This window comes from Excalfactoria chinensis, chromosome Z (genome assembly GCF_039878825.1).
Source record: "Excalfactoria chinensis isolate bCotChi1 chromosome Z, bCotChi1.hap2, whole genome shotgun sequence".
In the NCBI taxonomy this organism is placed as follows: domain Eukaryota; kingdom Metazoa; phylum Chordata; class Aves; order Galliformes; family Phasianidae; genus Excalfactoria; species Excalfactoria chinensis.
The window spans coordinates 12,435,468-12,456,899 of NC_092857.1; the positions used below are offsets into that span (position 1 = coordinate 12,435,468).

At 43.7% G+C, this 21,432-nt stretch overlaps 2 protein-coding genes across 3 annotated transcripts in view; one reads left to right on the forward strand and one right to left on the reverse strand.

The window, feature by feature from the left end:
* Positions 1-2,242: 2,242 nt before the first annotated feature.
* On the forward strand, positions 2,243-12,393 carry PTGER4 (prostaglandin E receptor 4). Of its 2 annotated transcripts, XM_072359997.1 has the most exons (3): positions 2,243-2,343; positions 2,613-3,535; positions 10,400-12,393. In XM_072359997.1, the coding sequence occupies exons 2-3, from the start codon at positions 2,705-2,707 to the stop codon at positions 10,994-10,996; spliced, it is 1,428 nt and encodes a 475-aa protein (XP_072216098.1). In that variant the 5' UTR covers positions 2,243-2,343; positions 2,613-2,704; the 3' UTR covers positions 10,997-12,393. The 2 variants fall into 2 exon arrangements, with proteins under 2 accessions (XP_072216098.1, XP_072216099.1); XM_072359998.1 differs by lacking the exon at positions 2,243-2,343 and having other exon boundaries at positions 2,600-3,535.
* Positions 12,394-15,786: 3,393 nt separating this feature from the next.
* TTC33 (tetratricopeptide repeat domain 33) overlaps positions 15,787-21,432 on the reverse strand; it is a 37,433-nt gene continuing 31,787 nt past the window's right edge. Inside the window, exon 5 of the mRNA XM_072360483.1 lies at positions 15,787-18,509. Within this exon, the coding sequence (XP_072216584.1) occupies positions 18,159-18,509 (351 nt within the window). The 3' untranslated portion in view covers positions 15,787-18,158. The remainder of the gene's footprint in view (positions 18,510-21,432) is intronic.

A 21,432-nucleotide genomic window follows, 5' to 3' on the forward strand; every position in this document is an offset into this window, starting at 1 on the left:
CAGCTGGCAAAAGAGCTTTAAGAAGGCTGTCATGTGGCAGCTGAGACATGCTGAATAATTACGAGCCTCCTACCGCACCGCAGAAAAGAAAAAGCCAAGTACGCTCATTTAAATCTCTTCCACCAAACTAGAAATCTAACCACAGCTTATTAAACAGCTCAACAAAACAAGGCAGAGTAGTTCAGAATCATTAATTCAAAGGGAAACTCCTAAAACTTACTACACATTTCTAGAAACTTGAGAACTTTTACACAGCGGGTAGATACAGTAAGGTCACACACAGCCTGTCCCACAATACTGTGACTGATTTCTAACGCTCCCTAAAAACTAGCAATGTTTCAAAAACCCGCTCCTGCTGTTCTTGCACTCAGAAGTACATTTCTGTTGTTTCTTCACTGGTTTTCCTGATTTCCCTGCATTTTTAGTCAGCTCTTTAGATGTATTCACTGTAAGGCAGACCCGGTGGAATGAAAAAAGGCATTTGTTCCTTCATCTACACACTTCAACACCCTTTACTTCTGTAAGAGACTTCTGAAGACACACACACAGTCTGTACTAAAGTATTAACATAATGCACAAGGTTTGCTCTGCGGGTAAGCAAAAAGTCAAAGGAAAAGCCGCAATGCAGAAACACAAATTATTTCCTCTGCCCTTAGTCATTAAAAACCTTTGCACCCCTCCAGGGGAGCTGGGCGATTCCTCTCCCATACTGCTGCACTTATGTGAACTTAATGGCACATTATGGACTCTGATACAGAAAACTGAAGCCTGAGTTTCTGAAAGGACAATAGAAGAAATATGTACAGTTGGTTGGTCACACGGCTTGAATTCACAAGCTGGGCACTGGGACACTGGAACACCAGGCCAAGTGTTCTTTACCTGGAAAACATGGAAAACTAATAGATAAGAAACAAACAATCAATCAATCAAACAAACAACTTTGTGCAGTGCTTCCCTTTGGAAGCATTTTGGACTGCTTGTAATTTGTTTCTGACAATTAGGCAAGCTTAACTGAGCAACCTCTCCTCCCACATGTAGCTCTATGCTTATGAAAGAATGATTTTCCAATTTGGAAAAGCCCGAACAGCTGTCATAGACAGAAAAGGATGAGGCATTTATAACACATTTTGCCTGTATATCAGATAAGAGGTTCTTATAAGGATATAAATTTCATGCTCCAGGATACAGGTTTTGTATCCTCTGCAGCAGCTGATACCATCTAGTGTAAGGGAAAGGACACACGGCCAGGCGGGCCCAGGTGTCGGATGCGGTGTAACGCTCTGATGACCAGGTTCTGGACCTGACACCGCAGCATCCTCCCTCAGAGGAACACCGTGCAGTTATGTGCCTGCTGCAGAGCAAGCTTTTTGTTGACAATTCTGCTCCAGGAACTCGGCAAACAGCACTCCTTGCGTGAATGTCACCAGACAGGCGTCAGATGAAACAGTTTTTGTTTCAGTCCGGTTGGAGGATAAACGATCGTAGCGAGGCTTTGTTAGACAGTGTAACACTATTGCCAAGCGTGCAGGTGATCTTCTCACGGTCAAGCTAAAAGAAATGCTTGACACAGACGTACAAGCAGGTCCCTGGCACACACACACACACACCCTCCTGCGTTCAATAACGCAATTAGCACAGCTCTGAAGCCAGCTGTAAGCAACACATCGACGACAGGCTGAGAGGAGAGGCGATGGCTGGCAGCAGGAGATACCAGGCGCACTGCTCTGACGCAAGAGCGTCTCCTGATCGTTCGCTCTGCGGTACAGCCCGGCTCTACCTGCGCTTATCGCTTCGGGAACTTGCCCAGATTCCAGCCCCGTGGCTGCGGCCCGCGGGACACGGCCGGGTTAAGGCTTCCCTCAAGGGGACCGTGCGAAAAGCCCTCGCCGCCACCGCCTGCGAGCAAGGCGAGCGCTGGAGGCGGCCGCTCGGCCTCGGGGATACGGGCAGGTGCTTCCCGTCCCTCCCGCGCCCCACCGGCCCCCACGGCCGCCCGCTCCCCCCCGGCGCCCCGCCTCGCTCCGCCGCCAGCCCCGGGCGGAGGTGCCCGCGCCCGGCCCCGCGCAACCTGCCCTCCGCGGCGCGGCCAATGGGGCGAGAGGGCGGGGAGGAGCGGCGCCGACTGCCCCGGCCGCCTCCGCCCTCCGCGGCGAAACTCGGCGGGAGCGCCGCGGGGAGCGAGACGGCGGGAGCGCCCCGCAGCGCAGCGCAGCGCCGGCGGGAAGGAGGGAGAGAGGGAGGGGTTGAGCGGCGCCCACCGCGCTCCGGACCTTCCCGCGCCGCCCCCCGTCGGCGCTTGGAGCCGCCCCGTCCCTCGGCCGCGCTGAGCGCTCCGCGGCGTCGGTGAGAGACGGACGGGTGCCGCGCTCCGCTCCGCCCGGCACCGCGCTCGGGCCGGCCCCGCTGCCCCGGGACCCTTCGGCGCGGCGTGGGGAGAAGCGGAGGCAGCGCTCGGCTGTCCTGGCGCTTCTCTTCGGCTCCTCTCCTAGACTTTTTTTTTTTTTTTTTTTTTTTTAAACTTTTTTTTTTTTTTTTTTTCTCTTCTTTTTTAACTGAACCAGACGACTTTCTTTTCCCTTCCCTCATTCGATTTCTTTAATTTTTATTTTCAGGCCAGGCTGCCCCCTCCCCAGTTCTGCTCTTGCTCCCTCTTTCCGGGTCCGTCTTGCTTCTCCCTACGACCCCCCAGTAGCACGCGGGCACCATGTCCTTCTACCCCACTATGATGCCACCTGCCAATGGCTCTGCCAATGGGACTGCCAGCGCGGCCGAGGGCGGCAAGCCTGCCACCATCCCCACCGTCATGTTCATCTTTGGCGTGGTGGGCAACCTCATCGCTATTGTGGTGCTCTGCAAGTCCAGGAAGGAGCAGAAGGAGACCACCTTCTACACGCTGGTGTGTGGGCTGGCAGTCACCGACCTGCTGGGGACCTGCCTGGTGAGTCCGGTCACTATCGCCACTTACCTGCAGAATCGCTGGCCAGGAGGACCGGCGCTGTGTGAGTACAGCTCCTTCATCCTCCTCTTCTTTGGACTCTCTGGCCTCAGCATTATCTGTGCCATGTCTATAGAAAGGTACCTGGCCATCAACCATGCCTATTTCTACAACCATTACGTAGATAAGAAGCTGGCAGGGCTCACGCTCTTTGCCATCTATGCTTCCAACGTGCTGTTCTGTGCCCTCCCCAGCATGGGGCTCGGCAGATCAACCTTGCAGTACCCTGACACCTGGTGTTTCATAGACTGGCGAGCAAAGAAGGCCACTCACGCAGCATACTCATACATGTATGCTGGCTTCAGCTCCTTCCTGATCATGGTTACGGTGATCTGCAACATCCTGGTCTGCGTGGCCCTCATTCGCATGCACCGCCAGTTCATGCGGCGCACATCGCTGGGGACAGACACCACCTCCAGCCGTTTATCTGACTTTCGCAGACGCCGGAGCTTCCGTCGGATGGCTGGAGCAGAGATCCAGATGGTTATTCTGCTCATTGCCACTTCCCTGGTGGTGCTCATCTGCTCCATTCCTCTGGTGGTGAGTAACATTGTGCAACCCTACTTCTTTCCATCATGCACATTGCTGAGTCTTTTATCCTCCTCTTCTGTGCCTGTAGGTGAGAGTCATGTTTAGATGCTGCTGCAAGCTCATAGCCTAAGTCCAGTACAGTTAGCATGCATGCATGGTGATAGAAAGTTGTACTGGTTTATATTTACAAGAGAAGAACCCACGTTTATACCAAGCCCTAGACTCCTTTGATTGGCTGAAATGCAGCGCCAAAAATTCTTAACAAACTTTCCACTGTTTAACTGGAATCAACACAGTGAAAATTTCACTGAGAGCCGAGGGCACTTGAAAGTTCACTTCCAAAATTAATTTGTGATGAGTGAGGTTTGGAGCTGGCTTGCTCTAATGGATGCCTTTTGTGTTTCTAAAATACGTGCTGTTGCTGAAGGGTACAGCAGCCCTCAGTATGCGGAAGGAGGTGAGCGTTCTGTTCACATGGCACCAGCAAGGTGCAGAACGCTTCACATCCAAGCCCAGAGCTGAGCTTCCCATCCCAAAGGACCCACTGGGGAAGATCCCACACTGTTTCATTCTTCCAGCAGCTCAGGGAGGCTGGAAGCAGCAGTGCCATTTGTTGCTGTCATTTTCAGTTGAGTGAGAGCTGGAGGAACCTGGCCCACACGGAGCTGGAGAAATACCGGAGTGCCAGACAACATTACCACTAACCATTTGCTAATTTTCTGCAACAGCTGGTACAATTACTGCCATTGACTTGAACCTGCGGCTCCTGCTTTCTTCTGTTCCTCCACCTTATCTCCAAGGAAGACAAAAACTAATGCACCAGCTTGAGGCTCAGTTCTTGGGTGCCACCCACCATAATACAGCTTGGCGAACTTCTTTCCCCTCCTGGCTTAGAGATGTTAAACAAACAGTTGGCTTGCCATTCTCACCACCTTCCAAAACACAGTTTAGGGAGCCAAGGAGTTGTTAGACATAAAGCGGTGTTGGAAGATGGATTGCTTTGAGGGAGTTTGGTGTAGGTAGGAGCTATTCCACGGTCTCTGTATCACAGAGGGCTTGCAGTGTGTGTGGTGTATGAGTGGCCATCAGGGGATGCGAAACAGCCATGCCACAGCGTAGTAAGGAAGTTCAAAGAAATACATCTGCAGAGTACTTGGAGAGGTCAGCGAGTCCATCCCCCTCTTCAGAGGAGGGTGTCGTTGTAGGGGTCAGGCCAGTTTTGCCACATTACTGAGATAAACAGGAGCCAGTGGAGTGTGGCTGTGCTGGAGCACCAGCAGCTGTCGCCCAGCACTGTCTCCCCTCCTGCAGCGCTGTCATTTCGTGTCACGCTGTGGCACAGCTGAGCACTTTGCTGTCTGTTTGCTGCTTGTCGTAAAGGAAATGGAAGCGTGCAGCTCGAGCTGTGTGCGGGCTGCCTGTGAGGTACGCGTGTGCTCAGTGGAGGAACCACGCGCAGCCTGTTACGCAGTACAGCAGCAGAAACCTCATGGGTGAGCTGACTTGCAACACTGGGGGTATCGGGTCACAAGGTGCCAAGAACCAGCACTAGGGTTTTAGGGAATAGACAAAGCTTTATCCTTTGAGGGAGCAGCTGGAGTAAGGCTGAGGATGCATAATGAAATGTTCCTGTACCTTAGGAGCTGGGAGTCTGACAGAACATACAAAAAGAAAAAAATAAAAGGAAAAAGGAAAAAGAGGGAGGGGCTACCAGAAAGGAAACTAGATTGTTGACAGTTCAAATTAATGATCCTGGGTGGGGCGAGAGATTTATTATTTAAACAGTGGCTGCTGAAAACCTTGCATGCAGCAGTGTGTATGTGAAGGTGCAGGTGACAAAGTTCTGCACTCTCTCAGACCTTGATTCTGCTGCTTACAAAGGCATGGTGTTGCCTTGAGTGTTCACATGCAGTTTTTCTCAGCTGAAGCAGCAAACTTCTGTGTGTAAAATGAAGTAAAAGAATGTCATTTTGCTGTTTCCATATTTCACTCTGATGTGTGCGATGAGGAAAATGAAAAAGGAAGTTTTGTTTTACAGCACTTGCAAATGCATCATGACAGAGTCCGGTCTGGTTAGCTTGCTCCATTATAAGGGTAACTTTTGTCAGCCTCCTGCTGTGGGAATAAGCCACAGTTGTTTATGCTTTGTTACGCTACGATGATGCCCCTGGAGCCATTCGGGGCCAGGCTGGACAGGGCTCTGAGCAACCTGATGGAGCTGTAGGTGCCCCTGTTCACTGCAGAGCAGTTGGACCACACAGCCTTTATGGGTCTCTTCCAGATTGGATGATTCTATGATTTCATGTACTGCTGCGTAGCATGTAAGCCCGCTGCTTATGCTCGGAGGTTCCAAGATAAACTCTGAGCAGTGACACCTTCATGTTATAAATCCTCAGAGAAAGCCGTCGGCAGAGACAGGAAAATCACTAACTTATACGTTCATTTTTATGACTCAGAGGAGTTCCCTGGAGTTACGGGGGGAGCCCACACCACAGAGGAGACTGCCAGGCTCGTTTGTCGTGCAGAGCCTGGCAGACACGGCAGCATGCGAGCAGTAAGGTGGTGGTGGCATGATTCAGATGCACAAAGCCGGCTCAGAGGGTGCTCTGTGACTGAGGTTTTCTGACGGGCTGATTTCCTACTGATGATTTCAGCTGAATAAACTATCTCGGAAGTCAGGGCAGAGCAAGTCCTGAACGAGGGACAAGCTTTAATGTTTTAGAGTGAACGCTTTCACAATACGACAAACTGGGACACAGAGGGAGCCCAGCAAACTGTATTTATCAGAGTTTAACCCCCCAAAAATAATACTTTAAAATGTTAAATAGCCCTGAACTACTAAGAAAAGGCTTGTCTTGATTTTAAAAGTGTTTAAAGAGCAGTGAGCTGAGTCACAGGGAACAGTCGTTCTCAGTAATGACGCTGCAGCACTCAGCTTACAAATAGGGTTGTTCAGCATTTTAATGATTTATTCATAAAATCAGCAAAATCTTACAATGACACGTGCTGTAGCGAAGTTATTGAGGATTGTGCAAAACACTGACCATAAAAAGGAAGGTGAATCAGATTTGTCAAGGGAAGGAGAGCGAAAAAAAAAAACAACTATGAGCTATCATAACCTTTTGATAGAACCTGCTGTGTTTTCAGTGTACAGAATGTGGTTGGAAAGCCTTGATAGCAGTTTAGGAGTGAAACTGGGGAACAGTGCATCAGTTGTGCACTGCCTCTTGCCTGCACTTCACTCTGGTTTGTTTTTTTCATCATTTAGAAATGTGTGAGTTTTTAGAACTTAGGATTGGATATAGTTAGAAGTAGTGAATGAGGCATGCTAGGTGGTACTTTATCAAGGATATAGTAGAAATTGCTTCCCAACCCTTAAGAATGACTTTAAAGAGGATGTAGGCTGGTAGTACAGTTCACTTCAGCAGTCTCTCTTAGGTTTACAAATATGTGGTCATCTTCTTCTTCTGATTCTTATCCTGATCTCTGCATGCTGTTGAGTTGCACTGAAAGTGAAAATAAAATGCTGTGCTTCAGGATGGATGTGTGGGCCATCCCCTACAGCAGACAATAAGCCCTTAAAGGCAAAGGGTGCTGGCTCCTGGAGATGAAAAACTTGTTTCCTCCTTTGTAGCATTTCAGATTTATCCTATCGGCATGTGGAACATTTTATGAGTGGAGATTATTGCTCCAATTACTCTGTGACAATAACTATACAAATTGCTCTATAGTACTTCACAGGAATAGAAATCATGATTTGCATTTGTATTCAGTAAAGAAGAAAAGCAGCAAACCACGCAGGGCTGCGATCCTGCCACTACCTGTTGCTTCAGCATAAAGGCAACACACTGTGGAGCAAATCGCTACTTAACCTCTCCTGTGAAGAAAGGTTGAGAGAGGGAGCCAGGCTTGTTCAGCGTGGAGAAGACAAGGCTGCAGGGTCACCTCACTGCGGCCTTCCAGTACCTGCAGGGGCTGATTAACAGGAGAGAAAGCGACCTTTTACATGGACAGGTAGTGACAAGGTGGAACGGTTTCAAACCAGCAAAGGGGTGATTTGGAGATTTAGTTGTTAGGAGGAAATGCTTTACTCAGTGGGCAGTGAGGTGCTGGTGCTGCTGCCCAGACAGCTGAGGTGCCCCATCACTGGAGGTGCCCAAGGCTGGGCTGGATGGGGCCTGGGCAGCCTGAGCTGGTGGAGGCAGCCAGCCCACGGCAGGGGCTGGAGCTGGGTGGTCCTTGAGGTCCTTTCCAAACCGTTCTCTGATTCTATAATTAACAAAACTGCAGAGAAACCACGAATACTTTCAAAATATGTTGGCTGAATTCTGTGGCTACAGGTATATTACATAAGCCTCAGTCCTTTGAGATAAAAGTTGTTCTCATTTGCTTTTTTGTTTGATTGATTGATTTTTATTTTTTTTTTTAAATTTGGATTTCAAAGTGGAGAAATTGGAGAAATTCAACCATCAGACGATGTAACACAGCAATGTATTCTACTTTCTGAGCACTTAGAATATGCAAAGCGATGTCCCTTATCATGCTACGACCTGTCAGGGAAGACCTGTAGCCAAAAGAGGGTGCATCTCTTGCTGCTAGCGTGGATGTTTCAAGCTGCATGATTTGTCTTTTTAGCCGCTTGTCAGCACTCAAGAGACATTTGTCCCTGATCTCAGCCAGGCAGAGGACGGTGAATCGAGTGCCTCAGTTTCAGCTGGTGCTTATCAGGGGAACAATCCCACTATTAAATCACTGGCGTGTAACTGTAGCACTAAGTTAAAAGGAAAAAAAAAAAAAAAAGAAAAAAGAAAATAGAAATGAAAATGGTGCCTCCATAGCTGGTCTGTGCGCTGACTTTGCAGGTTCTCAGCCCGCGGCTCTGAGAGCAGAAATGGAGGCCCGGAACGAATCCCCGCCGCGGGTGCGGGGTTACCCTCGTGGCCGTGCCCGGCCGGCGCGGCGCCTGCCCTGGGACAGCGCTGCCACCTGGCGGTGCGCTGCGGAACGGCCGCTGTAGGGAAAGCCCGCAAAGTAAAACCACAGACATACATTGCTGCGTGTGTAGGAATACTCTTCGATGCCTGTCAGTTGTGTCTGTGGCTTAACAGAGAATACTCTAGTTGTCAAACAGCCACCTGCAGTGCTGGGAGTGATTAGGAAGGATTGCTGTGTTGCTCTACATTTATTACTTTCCCTCATTTTGAAATTCCTGTGGGGAGGTTTTTGTTACTGATGAACAAACTGGACGAAGGTGCTGAGAAATACATACGGATGATCGTCAGCTTTGTGTTCAGTCCTTGGAGACTCTGCGTAGCGCTGCTGATGGACTCTGCATTGCATTGAACGTGCTTTGCCGATGGCTTTGGGATGCACTCCAGGTCTAAATCCTGACAAGCAGAATTACCAGCGTACGGCTCTGCTGCAGGAAGGTTTCACCAAAGAGCTGTGATTTCTTTTTAGGTTTTCTGGTCCTGGAGAGCTTCACAAGCACAACTTCTAGTGCAAATGACCTGAGAGGGCTTTCTTAGTTCAGAAGCACTTTATGCACATGCTTTTCTGTTAGCGCATGGCTAGGCCAGACTTGACTCATCTCAGGAGCCAAGGTGGAGGTTTTAAAACACCCGTAATTCTGCTACTAGATTTTCACTGCGTCACGTAAGAAGAGAATTAAGGGATTTAATTAAGGAGTTTGAAGAATACAGCATCTTCCGTTGTCATTTATTTTCAGGGGCTTTCCTAGGCCTACCTAAAATTCCAGACACTGCATAGGTCGTGCTATAAATGAGGAATAGCTCTTTGAGGCTTACACTCGTATGATGTTGTGCTTCTTCTGGACATTGGAAACAATTGGTATCAGAGAACTGGACTGTGCCCTACAGCAGCATTTTCAGAAGTGGCTCCCAAGCAAGGGTAGAGACTGTGGTACTATTTCTTCTTGGATTCCAAGAGAGAGGAAGGCATTCTACATGAATGCCCGAAGGAGGCATTTCTGTGTAGAAGACAGGATCCGAAGTAGTCTTAACTCTTTGTTGCGATTAATTGGAGGTGTTAATTCAGAAGTCATCTACCAGCTGCTTCAAAATTTCGAGTTCTTAACTTCTTCACGTGTATTTTTATGCTTTGCTGATTAGAACCAAGTGCCAGCTCGTGTAGCCAAGCAACGCGCTCCAGTCCAGTGCTGGAATGATCTAATCATGTTGACGTATTAAAGATCTTCTACCTGAGGGATCTTTCTTTTTGTTACTTTATTTTTCTTCCCCAAAACATGCTGTAACAAGAGAGACACTGAGGTTATACAATTTCAGTAAGGACAGGTGCCAGCCGGAAGTATTTCTAAACTAAGCAGTCAACAGCTCTGGGCTTGTTTCTGGGGAATAACATACCTGGACTATAACCTTAGTTTCAGTTTGTTTCCAAACACAATTATTAGACCTTTGCCAGAGGAAACACTTGGCCATGTCCCCTCAGTGGACTCTGATATCTCTTTGCAAATAGCATAAGACCAGACAGATACAGTAAGGAAGCAGGATATAGGTATAAATCTTCATTCCTGGGTTATAACCATTAACAAGGAAGTTTTAAAAGCAGCCTCTGAAAGTTGAAGATTCAAGAATTAGTTATGAAGGGTTAAGAGAACGTCGCTCCTACCTGCAGCACATACGATCAATTTACAGCAGATTCATCTCTAATTTTTTTTGCAGTTTTGAAGAAAAAACAAACCTCAGAGGTGCCAGACTCAGCTGTCTTGCTCTGGTAGCCTCTTCTCTTGTACCTTGCCATTACAAATTGATCTCCATGCTTTGATATATCATCTTTGATTTCCTGATACGGTTGTAAAATTTTGTCTTTATCCTCCCCCTTCTCTTTCAATAGGTCCGTGTCTTTGTGAACCAGCTCTACCAGCCTAAACCAGTGGAAGATGTGAAGCAAAACCCTGACCTGCAAGCCATCCGCATCGCCTCAGTGAATCCCATTTTGGACCCGTGGGTCTACATCCTCCTCCGCAAGACTGTGCTCAGCAAAGCCATCGAGAAGATCAAATGTCTCTTCTGCCAAATAGGAGGAGCTCGGAGGCAGCACTCAGGGAGCAATTTCAATTGCGTGGATGGTCGCAGGACCTCTTCTGCCATGTCAAGTCAGTCACCCTCTTTCATCTCCCGTGAGCTGCAGGAGATCAGCAGCACGTCCCAAACGCTGCTCTATCCCCCGGAGTTAAGTGAGAGCAGTGTTGGTGGTCGCGTGTTGCTTCCAGGCCCCAGTGCAAGTTTGGCTCAGTCTGACACTACATCCGTAAGGACACTGCGCAGCTCAGAGACCTCGGATTCCTCACAGGGGCAGGACTCAGCAGAGAGCGTCCTCCTGGTGAACGAAATCGGGTCTGGTGGTGGGGCCAGCTCTACGTCCAAGGGCAGCCCCCTCCAGGTCACCTTTCCCACTGAGACACTGAATTTATCAGAGAAGTGTATATAGCAACAAAAGGCATCAACCCTGGTGATCTTTCCTGGTACATTGGAAAACTGGTGCAATAGATAGGCATTCTACCTATTCAAGTGGAAAGGGGATCGACTATGCTCCAAAGGGCTATTTTTCTCTTGCCATGTGATGGGTACATTTCTTTTAGACTACTGAGAACTGTGTGGAACAGACACTGTGTTTTGTGCTGCCGTCAGAAGTTTTACAAGACGGGTCTCATCAGACTGGAATCACAAACAGGTCTTGTTCTGGGTCACAGGAGAGCTACTGGGCCTCTCAAAATAGAAAGATCCATCACTTTCTTTTCCATTTTTTCTTTTCTTTCTTTCTTGATTTGTTTTGTTCTGTTTTGTTTTCATTTCTTTCATTCTCTTTCCAAATCTGGTAGAACTGTGTTTTCCTGTGGCTGCTCAGCTATCAAGAGTCTAAGGTTCTGGTACTAGAGCAGAATGTGAGGCAACTACTAGGATCTGGACAGAGCTACTCTGACAGCTGCCTGCAGTAGGATTTCAAAGTGTCTCACTAAAGCATGAAAATGTGAATTTTTACTGTTGTGTATATATCAGGTTTGAAAATATTTAAAAGTCTATTCTTCTCTGTGAGAAGGGTTCTTATTAATACCAGGTATATAGAAATGATTGCCAGCCTTCTCTTCCCCCAGTATTTCCTGCTGATAAGACATTCGTGGTTTGGATTTGTTGTCCGTGCTAGATTCATGGTTGATAAGATAATTGTTTAGCTGAGAATACGTAAACACTTTGAGTGAAATGGAAATGTGTGTACTATTGAGAAAAAAAGGAAACCTATCTTCAGTTAAGAATATTCCTTTTCAGTGTATGTACAAGACAGATTTTATTTATGTGCTGATAATGTTTCTGTGTATAAACACGTCTCCTTGCTGAGTACTTCGGCCCACGTCCTGCACACACTTTTAGGCACACACTTAACAATGCCCATCAGAGTAGCCCATCTGCTGCCAGGGAGACTCATATGTAAAGATAAGGACATTTACAAGTGCTTGAATATCAGGGCCTAAAACTTTCAACCCCTGGTTAATAGTCTTAATATTCACTTTAGTTAAAGCATCACTGATGTAATAAAGGTATTTTTTCATAACATTTATCATTTTACTTTAAATAGTAAATAGGATTTTATGACTCTGTAATCTGATATTCCACCAAGTAAACGTACAAAACCATGGAAGCAGAATCTTCATTTAGAAGCGTAAGTTACATAGAACTAGCTCCTGGTCTTGCACCCATTGTACATTATTTGTTACTCGAGTTTTAATGGAAAAAAACATCACCAAAACCAGCTGTTAACCAGTGACAAAAGGACTTCTGGTGTTTTGTTTTGTGAGGTTAGATCTTGTTCCAGAAATATTGTTTACTAAAATAATTCTGTACAGATATTTGGGGATGTTTTGTCAAATACTAAGCATGTTATGCTGCTTAAAGTGTTCTTATGTGAAATGCTTTATTGTAATGAAAATCTTGAGCCTTATGTTGATGATACATTTAAGCAGTTGTATTGACCAAAATGATTTTGGAGAACACAATTAAATGGAAATGTTCTGCTTGAACTCAAAAGGTTATGAGTCTGCCATTCAGTGCCAGCTCCCCACTTTAACAGGCCACCCTTCTGGAACACCTTGTGCTCTGGAACACCAAAACGTGATGAAATTTCCAGAGCTACACAGAACAGCCATCACCATCAGCAAGGAGCCATCTTAGAAAACATCTGAGGACTGTCGCACAGCCATGAAAATTTCTCTCACAACAACAGTAAAATCAAACCCCCCACTCAGTTAAACCTCACCCTGCCTCTTTTCCTCCAGCAGAGGAGCTTATTTGTATGTAGGAAGTTATATCTGCACAAATATTGCAGCAGAAGCCACCGCTGCACTGACTGAAGTGGCTTCTGGGCCACTGAAGTTCCTGCTGTCGCTGCAGGTACATATCTGCCTTAGTTCTTTGCAATTAAAGCATTTAGCTCTGGCCTGCTGCTTACTAGTGACCAACGAACAGCCCTCGCTGTATTCCCTAAGAGAAGGAATAGTACCTGGCAGACTGTAGTTTTTAAATGATAAAGGGCTGAGCATTACCAATGGAAAATAGTTTGTTCTGATAGATTTCTAAGCAAGAATAGAGCACCAAAAGAGGCATGTTGTCTATCTTTCCTTTGCAAAAACAAACGGAAAGTCTTCTTTCTCCCCACAGCACTGCTGGTTGATCAGTGGTGGACAGGACTCACAAGCCCACAACACCAGCACTAGTTGCCTTAGGAACAAATAAGAATCCCCTGTCAACCCACGTTAATGGAAAACGTAATTCAAAAGCATCTTATTCCAACATCGTATCTCCATGACTCCATCCTGCGAGTCCCACCACCCCCGGTCTCACACCTGTAATTCGAGCAGTCTGCTTCTACCCACAGCACAAACTGCAGCTTCACCAAACCTTGTACCCCACTGCTGTACCTTTCCCCAGACTCCAGACCTAAACTCCATTTATGCCCGTCCTCTGGCATGGTGTGAATAATCTACTCACAATAAGATGAGAGCCAGTACTGGTAGGAAACTGATCTCTGAATTTGTAAATTAATTTAAACTTGTGAACAGTTAAGTTAGCATTACAGTTGATCTAGGTTTAAGGTGCAGGATATAGTGCACTTAGGCTCCAAGCGTGGGCTGGAATTTCCTGTTACAAACCAAGCTTATACATCTCCACTGTCTGCAACACCAGTGCTACTTAATATATATCAGTGCTATTAGTGCAGTGCCAAAGTGATAACCGCTGTCAATGTAACCCATTATTTTCAAATGGCACCATGACATCTTGATATAGAGGTCTTCTACAGAACTTTTCAGTCAATATTCTCCTGCAAAACTGCACATCTGATCTACATAAAGCAGATTTACTTTTCAAGCTACAGCATAACAACAGACCTTTCCACTGCTAGACCCTGTTATAGACCTGTCAGCTTTATGAGACATGAAAAGAAAATGGAGCCAGAACCCCAAGCTAATTGAACCTCCATACAAAGCTCACTTTCTGCCTGCAGTCTTTCTCTTTGACCATTTACCCTTTAAAATTCAAAGAGCTAATAGAGTCACTTCTCTTAGAAAGTCAGCCCCCTAAACCAGGAAAGTCAACCTGCCACAATGGAACTTCTGCTACTTTACAGGCCAAGAACTTAAATCCACTTGAGAATGTGATAATTAATAAGACACCAACCTACAGTAAATCTGCACAGTCCGAGCCCATGTGCTTCTGCCTTCCTGAACCCCAGCACTATGCAAGTTCACAGCTATTATGTGATCTAGAAATAAAACTCATTCCTACCTTCTTCCCATTACTTTTAAGGCCTGGGGGACACTAACCTCATGTTGCCAGGTACATTTCTCATCTTGATCCCTAACACCACCAGATATTCAAAGATGTTTTAGGGATAAGAAAAACAGAATTTGTGTTTTTGCCTTCCATAACCTCTCTTAAAATCCAGTCCTGTATTGTATTATTAGAGTCACTGTTACCTGATCAATACATTACCCTCTAAGATTGTTGGAAAATATTTGATCTCTCTCCATGTAATCCATGCAGCTTACTCAGAAAGTAACAAATGCTTCCTCTGTATTTCCATAGAAACTACAACGAAGAACACAGTAACACTATTTGACAGGGCAAATTCTCAGACATAAAACACCACTTTTCAACACAGTCACCACCACTAGCCATGTACTTTCACCAGCCATGAGCAAGAGCCTGCATGCTGTGCACATTAAAACCTGTTGTTTCACAGTTGCTGTGATGGCATCACTGCTGCTGAAACGCACCACCTTCTGTCTCACTGTGCCAACATCTGCTCACTGGGCTCCACCAACATTCAGCAAGCATCAGTGAATGTCAATGGGTGCCATTTCTTTTCTGCATAGAGGAATTCAGTGGCACACCTCTGCTTTATATGCACTTGCACTTTATATGCCATTTTGCTACACTGCCCCTCTGCTGCCATCTGTTCCATTTATTGACCCCCTGGTGGAAAGGTTTAACCTCTTCTGCCATATCACCAGTATCTACTTCTGAAGTTGCGGGCAAACAGAACAAAATAAGAGACGTTACCTTCAAAACAGCCATCATTATCTGTCCAGTTTCAAAAGATGGTTATCTCATTCTGTAGGAGTGGAATTCTGTTTCAGCATTTGAAATTGGACTGCCAGTCAGCCACCTCTGCTGTCTTTTTCTGTAGTCAATGGAACTAATGAAGCACCTTGATTCAACTCTTCCAAAGATTTTTATCTAACATAAGGCATACGAATGGCTCTCTAAAGTTATGTATTTCTTTCCAGATACAAAATTTTCTGAGGGAAAAAATCAGATTTAAATCCTCATCTGTGTGTACTTTGCTCTTCAACCACCTTGTTACATTTCGGCGTTTTCAGATATGAGTCATATGGGAGACAAACATACAACTATTGAAGCCATTGATTGTGGGCGATGATTATGAACAATAAATTCCAGTTAGTAAAGTACCAGTACTTCCCTCTTTTGATAACAAAGGCTTTCTCCTTCGGATCACATGCTTTTTGATGCTCATAACAGCTTACCACTACCTTTTATTAAACATTTTTTTTTGAGGTTTGGTTTGTTTGTTTTTTTAACTATGACTAGTTAACATGTCCAGCAGAGACAGAAGCAGCCAACTGATTATATGATTAACATCCTAATATGCTCACTGGTAACATTCTTGTTACTACCTAAAAAATAAACAGGCATCACTGCACAGCACAGAAGTCATTATTTTATTCAAACAGACCCAGAAAATCTCGTACATGCAAAACATGGCATGCTGTACAAAAAAAGAGAGAGGCTGCAACATCAGCAGTGAAGCTTCCTCCCCAGGAGTAACGTTCACAATAACTTATCTGCTATTTGTTTCAAGATATTACTGACAAGATAATACCTAGAATTTACAACCTATTAACACCAGAATAAAAAACACACCTAGTACTGGGAATGGGAACAACATCACCTCCAGCCCAATGCAACTGTTGAACCTGATGGTATAGATGTGCACTGCCATAACTTTGACCAACAGCACTGAAGTCAACGGTAATTTTGGAAATCATTTCAGTGGAAGCAGAAACAGTGATAACAATGACCTCTGCAAGGAAGGAGGGAGTCCTTCCCATGTGAGTAAATACACAACACTGATACAATTATAAAAGGCAAATAAAGGAAAGATTTATTTGATTACAGTCAAACTACTTCAAAATGGAGAACAGAAAATGTCTTACAGTGTTTTTGCACACTTCCTTTTCCAATAAGAGGATGTCTCTTCTTTGAAGATAGCTGTCGAACTCTAACACCTCCTATTGCTGAACAGGTTGCATTATTTGTTACAAACAAACAAACAAAGAAGCTTTACAACAGAGCATTTCAAACAAGAATCAGATACTTATTGAACAAGCATTTAAGAATCCATTTCATAACTGAATAAACAAAAATAGCGCATGGCGAAGTCTTACATCCTTTTAACAGTCACTGTAATTATAATTATTCTGGATAACTAAATGTGAAAAAGGGCTCATTATTTGTGTGCATGCACACAGATCTAAAAAAATATCCATGTATATGCAAAAAAAACAATGAAAGCTTAGCTATGTAAGAACATGGAAATGAAGTCTTTTAAAAGGATAATTAATTTCTGCAAAAAAAAAACCCTTACTGTCCTCTTAAGAATTAGCAATATTCAACTGAATTATGTTCTGAGTTGGGTGACTTGTCTACAGTAAACATTCTACTGCAAAATACACCATGCCTCTTGGGCAACAATAATATTATTTTCTTTGAAATGTTTTTTGTTTTTTTTTTGAAAATAGGAATCAAGTATTAAAGATGTAGAGATTTCTGGAGGTTTTGCTATTATTTTAAGTATTTTTTTTTTTGTTGTTCAAAATATTACAAAAGTTAAGTGGAAATATGTTCCCAACCCTCAATTTTTGAGAATTCTTCATTTGACTATTCTCCAGTTCAGCCTGGAAGCTATCATCTCTATCCTGTCTCTTCTGACAACAAAAAGAGGGTAGTCTTAGCAAAGAGCGCATCAGAGAAACTGCCTGAATTTGTTTCTCCAGACGGTTCATATAAGGAATCAGTGGCCATATTCCTCTAAACAAAGATGAAGACCAAGCAAGCACATCTCCTAAGTTTCTCACAGTTGCGAATATCCACCACAGCATCTAAAATCCAAACAGAATAAAAATGGAGACTCAGGTAATGCTGCCCTGAACAACTGGTTCACCGAGACCGTAATTTCATTGGCAGGTTGCAAGAACTGCAAAAAGAAAACTGATCCCCTTTATAAGACTAGCCTTACTTAGAAAGCAAAGGTTACATAAGATACAGCATCCTGCAGAAATATCTATTTCCAACTCCCAACGTTTTACTTGCAGTGGTATTTGTAGTATAACACATAAGAAAAGACCAGTTTCAGTCTCAGCTGAATGTTCGCTCTTCTAATGAAACGTTTAATAACAATTAAGCATTCAGGTGCTTGTTTAGTAAAGCACTGCCTTTCATCTAAAGTATTTAGCCATTCACATTCAAAAGCAGCACGAAAGGTTTTACCAAGTTTGTCTGACTACAGATCAGATGTCCTGTCTGTCACAGACACAACAAACACAACGTAAAAGTCCATCTCTGCTTCACAGAAAACTTCCCCATAGAAAAATTAAACCTAATGAAAATAAAAGCTTCTGATAACAGAGAACAGTTCATCACGACTGGAAGATAAATAATGCTAATGATTAAGGACTGAGATACATATTTTGAAATCCCTTTTTCTTTTGCATTTTAAATAACAGTTCATTAATTAGTCAGCAAATGAAGACATTAACCTGTAAAATTACGAAATATGGTAAAATCAATGTGAGAACGTAGGCAAGCATTTTAACATTACATTTGTTATTGAGATTTCCTAAATAAAATCTTGGATTTCCTCTTGGAAAACAGCCCACTTCATTTTTTTTTTTTTCACTTTAAAAAAGAAAAATAATTTCAATCTTTTATTTCTGCAGGCTCCCCTACTGCTTAAAAAAAACCAAAACCCCGTGTGATAAATGACATTTGAAGCAGCACCGAAAATCCACAGGGCTGCCCTATCGGGCTCTGATAAAAATGGATTCATCAGGAGTTGAAGTGCAATTCTCTTTCTCAGTAATGGTCTCTACTGTGCCTGAAGCGGACACAATCACGACGGTTTTAGCTTCTGAAAGAGCTTTCTCCTTCTCTGCAATGGCAGCACACACTGCCACAATTTCATCACTTTCAAAGTCATAGTCTGGGATTGATGCTTGTGCAATCTCTTTTCCTTTGCCCTGTGATTGTTCTGCCTCAGTCTTTGTTGCCTTCTGCTGTTCATGCAGTTTTCTTGCCCAAGAAAGGTCCTCCTTCCATACTTCAGGGTTCATTGGAAAGATGTGTAAGGATATCTGAAAACTTCGGATTGCCTACAAACAGAATAAAGAAGAGAGATTGGAAAGTTTGAAGCCCGTGTTTTTCATCACACAAATTTACAGGGGAAAAAAAACAAAAAACAAAAGAAAACAAACACACAGACAAACAAAAAGCAACCAAACTGTGTACGTTGTTCAAGCAAAGCAAGAAATGATTTTACTACAGTCTGACTTCACAGGAATATTCTCCCTCAGCTCTAAGTTCAGTAGGAGTTTTATCCCCAAACAACACTGCACGTTAGCATCTGAAAACATCCATGAGCATAAAAGCACAATCAGCAAACCAGGTATTTGGCAACAAAGGTCCAGATAAGACTTTGCATGTCAAAAATGATGCTGTAATTAAGTAGAAGTCAAAATTACCGCACTCTTGTACTATTGTAAAAATCAGTACCAGTGGAGGAGACCTGCTGTTTTGCAGTTCCCACAATGGCATTGTTGCTGAAACCCATCACTCACCACCCCCTCTGTGCTCATATCCATAGTCTGGTCTCCATAAATGTTCACAAGTGTTAATGAATGTCAGTGGGTGTAATTTTTTCCTGCATGGAGGAATTCAATTCCACCCCTTTGCTTCATGTGCATTTCCATGTCAGACATCACTGTGTCAGGCTGTCCCCCTCTGCTGCCATCTGTCACAGAGCAATATGTAATGGGAAGGTTCAACCTCTGCTGCCATACCACCAACATCTGTCTCTGAAGGCTTGGGCCAATATAGTAAAATAGGAGGCATTAATTTTGGATCAGTCAAGACTGACTTCACCAACTTTGATTTATATGTACACAGAGGCATGCAAGTATTTTACATCTATCATTTTATGGTCAGTTATGGATGTAGTCACTTGAATGATCAACTTATTTGATGGTGAAGCACACAAGCCTTCCCATGGGGTGGAAAACCAGTAATTATACTGCTGGTAATATTTGGGAGCAGTTGTAAGAGCTTGAATACAGTGACTCTAAAGACATCAGCATTTATCAAATACTGTGCTCATTCATAATTCAGAAATGCAAAAAGAGTGCTAATTAATTTGAAAAGTGACTACTTTTCCTCTGAATTGACAGAAGCCACCAGTTCATTTTTCTTCTGGCACACAATAATATACAAATTCCACAAGACGGGAACTCAACAGGATACAGATCAGATCTTAAGAAATGCTGGTTGTGCTATTGGTATTACTGACTGCAGTTGTAATAGGCAGCCATTCAGTTTGGGGAAAAAAGAAGGCTATAATTGGTCCTCAGCCAGATCTGAAGTATAGGAGAATGCAGGAGCTTTAAGCAGAAGGAGCAGTGCAATTTAATTCTTGCAGAACAGTGTCATTTTATTCAGCTTTGCTCCCTTTCATTTCCAGGGATAGATGAGCTATAAGTAAACACACTCAATGCTCTCTTTTTTTCTGTTAAGCACAAAATATAAACAAATACCGTCTGCCTTTAAGACTTCCAAGGAAGAGGTCCTGAATTAAAACCTTTCTATATGGTCATGTATATTAAATGACACTGAATACAGTAATAAAAATAAAAGATTAATATAAGGCAACATTTAATGAGCTGAAAAAGCTGTCATACAACCGAAAATGATCATCTTTGTAAATCTATTACAAAAAATGAATATCACTGTTTTTTTTTTCCTATTTCTCAACCCATTTATAATTATAATAATGACAAACTACTGCTGAAAGCAAATTATCTCGTAGTAAAGCCATTCACATGGATGAGTTCAGGAAGCGCCACTCACATTCCATGCTAACGGAGACTACACACAGCTCACACCTGACACTAAGGCTTACAGTAGCTTTTTATTTTACAACCAACAAGAGTCCACCTGACCTATTCTAAAAGCTGTCCAACGGTTGAGATGTTTATGCAACTGTAAGTAATCCTTCTCCATATCTACCAACATTTACAGTTGGATTTTTTTCCCCAACATTCAATACAGTATTTTATTTCAATTAAAGTCTGTTCTACCTTGTGCCATTCACAGTGACTACAACTCATTTTCACAGAAATCTCTATTATATTTAATGACACTGACCAAATGGAATCCGATCCTTCCAGATATTTTCACTCAAATTAGTTTATATAATTTAATCTGAATAGCAAATGTCGTTATCTATTTCAACTTTAAACAGTCAGGCTGAATTTTTCTATGCAGATTTCTGCTCCAACTATTTCTTCTTTTCAATAGCAATCTTCTTATTGAAAATTATTTCCAGCAAAAATACTAGTTCCACATTCAACAGTAAGCTGAACACTTCATTATTTGCAGTTCTTACATTCATAAATCCATTTTGTTCATAAGCATCCTTGTGAGACACTGGGGCAAACTCTCTGGAAGCAAATGCTTGAGGCTGGCTTTACCTGAGAGATCCGTACAGTGAGCTCTGATGCACAGATAAGCACAATCCAGTTTGATCATGGGAACGAAACAACTATCCCACCCGAGAACTTGACACATTTGACTCCTGTTCTACCAAACGATTCTGTTAAAAAGGACATGTCCTCAAGCATGGAGGCAGATCTGCTGGAAATAAAGCTGAAGAGCATTTAAACTCTCAGAAACTTGTTTGCTCTTCTGCAACCTGAAAATTAAAATCAGCTCTCAGTAGAAGAGAGCTTTCCTGCATTAAAAATACATTATAACCCTGTATCACTGAGCGGTGCCTACTCTTGAGAAGGACTGTTAAAAGCTGTTAAAAATAATTCAACAGAGCTCCTTTTCATCTGACAAAGACTTTTATTTTCTGTCATGCTTTAGCTTAATGCCTCCCAAATCCTATACACTAGAACATGTACATGGCTGGCATGTAGTTCTATTCAGCAGAACAAGAAATATGTCCAGTGCTTTCTTTTTTTTAATCTCCCTATAGAAATGTCTTTTATCAGAACCTGATGAAAATAGTATAATTTACTT

Excerpts from the sequence above, each read along its gene's own strand:
- PTGER4 (XM_072359997.1), top strand. The coding sequence starts at position 2,705 with ATGTCCTTCTACCCCACTATGATGCCACCTGCCAATGGCTCTGCCAAT. Across the intron at positions 3,536-10,399 it reads TCTGCTCCATTCCTCTGGTG|GTCCGTGTCTTTGTGAACCA; the intron begins GTGAGTAACATT and ends CTCTTTCAATAG.